General features: G+C 30.2%; 1 protein-coding gene across 1 annotated transcript; it reads left to right on the top strand.

The window, feature by feature from the left end:
* Positions 1 to 264: 264 nt before the first annotated feature.
* On the top strand, positions 265 to 8,541 carry LOC126741541 (cytochrome P450 4d2-like). Its single transcript, XM_050447998.1, has 8 exons — positions 265 to 482; positions 579 to 779; positions 5,834 to 6,019; positions 6,220 to 6,566; positions 6,626 to 6,694; positions 6,860 to 7,031; positions 7,116 to 7,289; positions 8,315 to 8,541. The coding sequence occupies exons 1-8, from the start codon at positions 311 to 313 to the stop codon at positions 8,482 to 8,484; spliced, it is 1,491 nt and encodes a 496-aa protein (XP_050303955.1). The 5' UTR covers positions 265 to 310; the 3' UTR covers positions 8,485 to 8,541.
* The last annotated feature ends 1,137 nt before the right edge of the window (positions 8,542 to 9,678 follow it).

Here is a 9,678-nt window from a genome sequence, read left to right as displayed (position 1 = left end):
GCAATAACGTTATTAGTAATAAAAATTTTAGTTAAATAAAAACATGAAGAAATAATGTTTAAGTTTATGACAGAATAGTTTAGAATGTTATAGTTTTATGACAGAAAATACAAAACTAATTATATTGGCTTTAAAATTAGTTCAACATTATTAGTCAACCTATATACGCGCATTCTAAAAGCACATTAATAATAAGCCTTTTATCTAAAATGTGCCGATAAAAACTTCCAATTAAAATATAAAAAACTAGCTATAGCCATCCATTTATTAAGTATTGAAATGTAAAAAAAATTGTTAAAGAAAAATTATTATGGCGACTCTATTTGGCATGAGTTTATATTTTTGGCTATGTTGTATTTTATTCGGCGTTGTGATATTATTAATAATTCACTTTTACATAATTTACACTCACTTGAATCAGATTCCTGCACCGCCCTACATTCCAATTTTGGGCCATCTTCTTGATTATGCCGATCCCGAAGGTAAGTTTATATTAAATTTAAAATTATGTTTATAGTGTAATAGTAATTAGAGAATCTATTTTTTATTGTATTACTTTCCCTTGACTTAACTTACAGAGGGTCTTAAAAAAATCACCAGATCTTTAATTAAATACGGAGGTATTATTCGACTATACATAGGTCCAAGAAAGCCAAGCATTGCGGTGGCAAGCAAGGAATTTATAAAATTTTTATGTCAAAATAAGAAGTACGTGGGAAAAGCTAAATTTTATCAATATTTAAAAGGATGGCTTGGCGAAGGACTTATAACTAGTGATGGTAAGCATAAAAACCATTAAATAGGCCAATTTTTCGCTATAATAAGCTCTATATAGTCTTTATATAAAATAACGTAGAAAACCACAAATAAAAACCACCGCTTGGTACAAAAAAGGAAATATTTTTATACTTTATTTTGGTATTTACATAAACCTTTTTCTCTTCTTGTGGATCGTCCAGCTTTGGCTCTCGAGTAAACCTCAGCCTGTAATTTAAGGCTTTATTTCCAACAGGAAGCTTGCCCAATATAAGAAATTCTTTACATGTTAACTGATAAAAATTACTAAATTAATAAACATACCGCAGCAAAATGGCGGAAAAACCCCTTCATAGAATGTTATCATGTTAACTTTTCCAAGGAAGGTAAGGAAAGAAGGTAATTTCCCTTTTTTTGTCAAAATTGAAGAATTTACTGAACTTAACCAAAACAAAAAGAAAAAAAAAACTTCTACAACAAAATACAAATCAAAAAATAAATTTTAAACACAACTAACAGCTAATCAAAGTTATTATAATGTACAGGCTGTTTAACTATTAGCTTGGATCGCGGCTATATCTCCAGAACTGCCAATCTGACATCATTGGATTTTTTTTTAAATCATAAAACTAGTGAAGAGAAAATGCTGAAAAGTATGTTTGTTAAATTAAATAAATTAAGTTTGGCCACTAAGGGCCGTAATTAAAAGATCAATAATTCGATTCTCAGTTTCTTCGAAAAATGTGAGCTTAAGGTGAAGTACTTTTACATTTATCCAGTACTACGTGAAATTTTTTAAATAATTGGTCCATAATTCCATCGTTTAAATTAAAAATTGTTATTAAAATTTTAAAAATCGTCACTTAATAATCACACAAGTGATTATTGATTTGGTTAAATTTAAAAATACTTTTGGCTGTTGAAGGGTTTTTAGTTGTTACCAAAATTTTTCTTAAACAAACAGTTATCTTCAGGTATGTTAAATAAACAAAGTCAGTTTTGATACACTCAACCATATTGATTTATTTATTAACGTTTATGTTGTTCTCTTCTGAATAATAATTTTTTGCAACTTTTCTTAATCAATTTAATAATCCTCGATGTTATTTATAGATGGTCTTTGGTATAACCTTCAATTTCTCTAGCGATTCGCTTTATAACGTCTGCTCTTTGAGGGAACTTTACTTAACGGAAATAAAAAAAAAAGTTTCAAGGGACAAGATCTGGTGAAGATCACCATGTTTGAGCAATAATCAATTTTTCATTGTTTCAACATTTTCATCTGTTGTTAAAGTGCTAAAACCTCCAGGGCGATTATCATTGGTTTCGTTTCGACTTTCTTTAAGTTGTATTATAACTAGATTTACCAAATACTATTAATGACATTTTAACAATATTAGAGCGCTTTTAAGGATTAAAAAAGAGTAAATGAAATTGAACTCCCTCCAAACCAAATATATCTACACATCATGGTTTCAAATAACACATTATTAGTTGTAATTCCGAACTGCTTTTGTATATTTTGCATTCTTTGTAAAAGCCGTTAGTGCCTGTCTACATTACTGTGTATAGACGATGCAAATTTTTAATACAGTTCTATTTAGCAATTGTATCGATAATCGACGTTAAAAATTATTTTTTAGAATATCAAAGATTAAGTATTGTTCAAATTAAGTATTGGTCTGGTTAAAGTGGGAAGTTAACCAGGTTTAGGCAGGTTATTAAAAAAACGTAGTTTGACATGGTTTGTAACGAAATGGCATTTTGGCAATGGATATTTTATGCATTAGCATAAACAATATACCAGTATAGTTATTGCTAAATATCTAGGGCATCTTTTGTTCCAAGGGTCTTAGGTTTATAGCACTTTCAGATTTCGTGCTGAATAATTGTTATTAATTAATATGACATATTTATTAATATTTAGATCTGTTCTATAAATGTATATATCATAGGATTAAGTAATCAGTTAAAGTAGAGAAGATAGCTTAGTCGTAAATCGACGATAGTTGTATTGTGACGCTTAAAAGGTTTTCCACCTTCAGTATTTCTCTCCATTAATGCGCAGAACTGGTATTTAAGATATCCAATCCTCGGGAAGAGGGGATTTAATGCCTATGATTTCAATATCAAAAATTGAATATTCTTTTCTTATACTGTTTGGGATATTTGTGGAGTATTGCGTATTCAAGATACTCCTATGTTGGGCGCCATAGTTCTACCCACTTTTATCAAATTGTAATTATTGCCAAGAGAAAAGTAATATACTTGTCCAAAAATCTCATCCATTATTATCTAAGAGACCAACATACAAAATTGATGAAAACAAAGGAAAACACAAAGTCACGGTCTCACAACATGTAAAACAGTCTTACATGTTGTGAGACCGTGACTTTGTGTTTTTCTTTGTTTTCGGGAATATACTTGTCACAAATTCACTATTCCAGTATTTCGCCTGAAAAGTAGAGTTTAAAAATTTATTCAAATCTATATTAGGCTTATCTATGTAAAAATTACTTTTCAAGGAGATAAGGATGTTAAATGGGGTTAGGGAGGGAGAGTTTATCGCCTGTAGGTTCAATGTTGAAAATTGAATATTCTTTTCACGTACTGTTTGGGATATTCGTGGAATATGGTCTACTGGAGATATTGACATGTTCGGCGCCGATGTTCCACACACTTTTGTCCAATTGGATTTTTTTCCAGGACAGGAATATATTCATTACTCCAGGATTAACGAAAAAAAAAAATTGTTGCAAGACTAAAAATACAGTTTACATGGAATTTTGTTCCAAAAAAGTAGTTTTTAGGCAGTTACAGCCAATGGTGGGTAAGCATTCTTGAACTCCTTGCAAGAATTTTACAAAATTATATCGAGGCACTTGAAGCCCCTTTAATTTTTTTCCAGAAAGTTAAATATGACGTGGGTAAATGTCATTTATACCGTGAATTTGTATCCATAATAATTCAGGATATGACATTGTTAAAATGACACTAGTGCCGAGGCTTAAGACATGCTCGCCGTGTATTTTCAGTGTTTTGCGCAATGTAAATGCTTCTATTGCGGCACGTGAATATGCTGCAAAATATCCTGAGTGAAGCAAATTTATTTTCCTGGATGAAAAGCCATAGCGTTTTAATTCAATCAACAAAATTTAGTGATCAATTCTATCAAAATCTTCGAATATTGATATCTATAACGTCAACCTGAGACTGAGCATCAATGGATTAACAAATATGATTAGAAAGGCAAAGCAAATGAAACCAAGCAATCTTACAGATAAAAGACGTTTGACATTGTCGAACAAAAACAGTCAAAAATTCAATATAATTTCAAATATTTGCACCGCATTATCCATCTATTCTACCTAGCCTAACACTTAGCTGTCTTGCATTAGCCAGTATATACATGCTCTTTGCTACTGTGTTATTTATTTATTCTGAGTTATATAGTGTGTACCGAATATTTATTGCTGAATTGTTATAAGTGTCCACGAACTTAATAAATATACCTGGACTTCCAATTCAATGAAAAGTAAATGACCACTACTAGGTGACCGCTATTTTCCGTGATTGTGTCCTTTCGATATTGGTCATTCTGGCAAATTTCAGGTGTGCCAATTGTAGAAAAATAAAACAATTAACGTTTTTGGGAGGTTATTTAAAAAAAAAACAAAATAAAAAGTTTCATTTAGTTAAAAATAGATGCGATAAGATAGTTGCGTTATTAGATCTGAGTATTTTTTTTATACTTTAAGAATTTCATTAAAATTTATGAAAGATAAGAAATGCTCTCCTAAAATGAGACAAAATTTCAATTAATCTGGGATAGATACATACACTTTAAAATATTTGTTCTATTATTCTGATAAATTTGAATCTTATAAATCCTAATACCATGAAATGATCTTCATTTAACTTGTGCTTGTGTTAACAAATTTAGTAAAGAACAAGTTTTTCTTTTCTATTTTTACTTGACAACTTCTACTTTCCTTCTATAAACAGAGTTTCTACATTAATAAATACAACCATCTATAAAAATTAAAATATAGGTGATATTATAAGAGTTTGTAATAAGTAAAGGTTTATATAGTTTTAAGAAACAGTGAACCAAATACGTTTAAATAAGGATGCTGATATATTATCCATGTATTAAATAAGGAGGAACCTATATCTCCTGATGCAGACCATAAACCCAAGCTTGTCGTAACAGCTCACACGTTAAACGTCAGTGTCGTCAACTTCGTTACCGTTATTTAATATATTTTTTGTTTGGCAACACTGGAAATGTTCAAAGTGACCAACATCAAAAGGACACAACCACATAAAAATGGCGGCCACGAGGCAGTAGTCATTTTTCGGTATGGAGGCCATATGCATTAGCAGTCCAGGTATATTTATTAAGTTCATGTATGTGTCTGGCAGCTTCCGGATCCTTTTTGTAAAAGCGGCAGGTTGAGCCTTCGTAATTTTCCTTCATAACACCAATTATATTGAAGTGTCCCGTTCAAAGCTCTATAATTGTTCCCAGTTTGTTCCTTTTCAATGGTAGAGGGTCTTTGACGAGATTTTCCTTTATGGAGGATGAGTCAGGCCCTGCACAAGAAGTCTGTGTCTTCCTTTCAGGTCGTGAGAACAGAGAGTAGTCAGTATCCTCAAGGGAGGTACGATATTAACCTGAAACTACATTATTGTTGACTGAATGCATTATAAAAAGTGAACCCAGGAAAGTTGGATTAATGTTTTTGAATGAGAACTTCAGTGCCTTGGTTTCCTCAAACATCTTATTATTTGATGCCTTCGGTTAGACATTGTATTTTCCTAGGATTAAGTTGTGATGTAATAGACTATTGTATCTTAGTACGCTTGTTTTAGATAGTTTGACGCCTTTGAGTTTATTCACTTATTTCCCAACAGGAGTCTAGGAAATAGTACCGGAACCTCTCTCGTATTTTTCAGGTACTAATTCCTGATACCGTGGCGAATGCGCCAGGTATCAGACATACAGCACCAATTGACGGGTTGGTAGAATATTCTTCTTAGCACTCGTCTAATGTTTTTTTTTGTAATTTTCCAGGAGATAAATGGTTATCCAGAAGAAAAGCATTAACTGCTAGTTTTACATCAACTTCAGTTCTACGCTCGTTTATTGAAATTTTTGAGGAAAAGACAGAGGTATTAATCGATGTCTTAGAAAAGCTTGATAACCAGAATGTTGACATGCATCCGATCATGAAAAAGTTCACTGCAGATGTTATTTATGGCAAGTATACCGAAGTAAAAGAATTTTAGAATAATAAGCCATACGGATTTGGTTTTAGGATCCCCTTTTAAGTTAAAGTGATGTTTGCTCTTTCGCTATAAATTAGATCCTTACTGCCAGCTCCAGTGACAATATATTTATAAATTAATCTTTTTTCAGTTGAAAGCATTTATATTCAGTTAATATAGTTTATTTTTTAGAAACTGCCATGGGGTTTCCCCTAAACTCTCAAAAACAATTAACCAACTCGACTTACGCAACAAGCATAGAAACAATTTGCGATATGGTACAAAGAAGGATGGTGTCAGCAACGAAACAATTTGACTTTTTTTACCATTTCACCAAAGATTACCAAGAGGAGAAATCAGCTCTAAGAGTTATCGACAGGGTGCTAGAAGACATAATTAAAAACAAAAAAAAGGAAAAGGGCGCACAAAATTTTAATAATAATAAAGATTTATTAGATTCAATGATGGAATTGCACATTGATGGAAAAAGGATGAGTAGCTCTGACTTAAGGGAGGAAGTAAACACGTTTTTGTTTGCTGCAAGTGGTTTAAATATTAATTTCCATGTTAAATTGTTTAAATAAAAGTCATATTTTAGGGCTACGATACAACAAGTTCAGCAATGGCTTTAGCACTGTATGAGTTGGCTCAAAATTCTGCAATACAAGTAAGTATAGAAATTAATACTAATAAATATAATTGAATTTTTCAGCTTATTTGATCGTCATTCGCATGTGTTAACGTATGTATCAATTCAGTAAAGAATTCGACTAAATAGATTATATTAATAAAAAAGTATTTTCAAAAGCTTTCTATTTCTCTTAATGTATAGAAAAAGGTACTAATGGAACAACGAATGCTAATGGAACAAAGCAATAATACGAAAATTACGTATGAATTACTAAATAATATGAAGTACTTAGAAATGGTTATCAAAGAGACCCTAAGGTTACACACTATTGTACCAGCTGTAGGTAGAAAAGTAAAAAAAGATTTACAATTTGGTAAGGATGTTAATCAATTTTTGTATAGAACTTATATTAATTTACACACACTGCAAACTATATGTCTTTTTTTAACATTCACAGGTCATATAAAAATTCCGGAAAATCTCAATATAAGTGTTTGCCTTCATGCTTTACACCATAATCCAAATTATTTTCCGGAACCTGAGAAGTTTATTCCGGAACGTTTCGCTGATGAAAATAAAATTGACGAATTTACTTACCTACCATTTGGAGTTCAACCACGACAATGTCTTGGTAAGTTACCTCTTATGATAATGTAGAATAATATATAAATTGTCAATATAAGCAGAGATAAACTAAAGGAAAATACTTGATAAATCAAGCTAAATCAATGCACCGTACTTTAGTGGTCATTTAACTTAAGTTTCTTTATTATGTGGTAAAGAAATTGTAGTTTTTATTCTTCATGATAGTATCATCAAATAGGCCTAATTTATTAAGATGCTTAAATTATTTACCTAAATTACTCATTTTCCCATCGTTTTTCCTCACATTTAAAAATATAAAACATTTGAATCAAAAAACATGAGCAAATAACTTTAAATGCATTTCATGCAAATTTAAATGGAAAACTACTTTAAATATCTTGAACATATAAAAAATGACCTTAGATGTCCTCGGATACAATAACTGCTTGTAACAATCAGATTCAGATTCCTCTAGAAAAGAGGCTTTAAATACCAGGAAGAAACTATTTAATAAATATAAATGACCGAAATAAAATTGGAACTTACTATAGAAATATGAAGCAAATAAGAAAAGGCCTGAAATAGCTGCAAGGAATAAATCATGACTTCAACTGCTTTAAAGAAATAGATTCAAATATCAGGGATTTAGAAATTTAAAGTCTTTGAAATAAAATTTATTTTTTTTCAAAAATCTTAAAGTAGGTAACAAGAGACTATAAATACTTAAAAAATGTAAACACTTTTAAAACGCAGACAGTAAAATGCATAACAGAAGTCTTCATCGTTCATTTTATTAACAGAATTGAGTTTTTAAGTTAAAACTGGGGATCCGGAATGATTTCGGCGATTAACTGGTGCTGCTTTTCTTTATTTTAACGTCTCCATTAAACAAACCACGAGTATATATTGCAGCTACATGTTTCACTCTATATCTTTAGGTGATAATCCATAGCGTGTTGGTGTATGTTATGATGATGCCAACATAGGACAAAACATTTATTATATACTTTATTTATCGATTCTTAATATTAATAAACAGTTCTCGTGACTTATCACATTTATTAATTTTAGGTAAAAACTTTGCGATGCTAGAAATGAAGACGGCCATATCGAAAATTATAAGACATTTTGAGGTACTGAAAATACCAGGGAAGAAATTAACGCTTAAACCAAAGTTAGTACTGTACCCTTCTAGCGGAATTTGGATATCTATAAGAAAAAGGCACCAACAGTCAATTTAAAAATAGTTGTATGTTATAGAACCGAAATAAGTACAAATCCCATTTATTGTTAATAAATTTTTGTTTTTATCAACGATTAAAAGCTTTAATATATTTGTAGAACATTCTAGAAATATAAAGCTAACTTTAGGCATATAAAGAAAATTATAAACATTAATTTAGTTTCAAAAATCAACTGGAAAGTGATTCTACTAGGAAATATTTTGAAAATATAATATAATATTTGAAACATATAATATTTATAGCTTGTAGCGTAAGTATACCTTTCATACGTGGTCAGCATGTAAGTAAACTGATATAACAAATAACATCAAACTAAACTCAGATAAAAAAAATTCTCTCTAGTATATCTAGTATATCTGTATCTCTAGTATATCTAATAATGTTTTTTTACTTTTAGTATATCTTCAACGAAATTTATTTAATATCGGCTATTTAATTTCCCTTTACTAACTTGAAACGTTTTCTTTCATTCTTACATACAATTCGCAGTATTAAGGAATAGCTCTGATTTGCGGTTTTATATAGTTGCTCAGTAGCAGTTTATAAGAGAATTTCAATACATTTTTCCCAGTTCTTTTCCTATCTCATTTTTTATTAATCCTCATTTCTGCAACTATAGCCTAATCAATCATTCAAAAATTCCCTAAATATGCGCGAAACATTATCTGATATGTTCACTATAATAGCCATTATAATAATCAAATCATCTCAGTTATTTCAATAAGAATGATAGATAAGTTAAAACATTTAAGCAAGAATAAATTCAAAAGCACCTACCAGGAAACGTTCTTGCAACTTAAAAAAAAATGTACTATTTTTAATGCAAGACGATATTATAAATTAAATTTAAGCCTTTTAATGGGGAAGTAAACCTCCATCATTCATCAAATTATTTTTCATATATGAAAATAGGGCTTTTAAGTAAAACATATTTTCCTTCTTTTTGTGTTCACTTCTCTAATTGACCTTTAGACTGGATATTTATGTATCGTATCTCATATATACGTGCATGACAGTTCAGTACTTTGCTTAAAATATGCAAAGATTTAATTACTAGAAACTCTTACTTAGAAACCTACCTTTAATGTCCATTTTCTCAGTAATATATATTACCCATATACAGTGATAAAGATTATCTTTAAAAAACCATTATTAGCTTTTTGGTATATCCAAAATTTTCAGTATCTATAG

This window comes from Anthonomus grandis, chromosome 10 (genome assembly GCF_022605725.1).
Source record: "Anthonomus grandis grandis chromosome 10, icAntGran1.3, whole genome shotgun sequence".
In the NCBI taxonomy this organism is placed as follows: Eukaryota; Metazoa; Arthropoda; class Insecta; order Coleoptera; family Curculionidae; genus Anthonomus; species Anthonomus grandis.
Note: the sequence above shows the minus strand (reverse complement) of the source record. Positions and strands in the feature narration are given on the sequence as shown.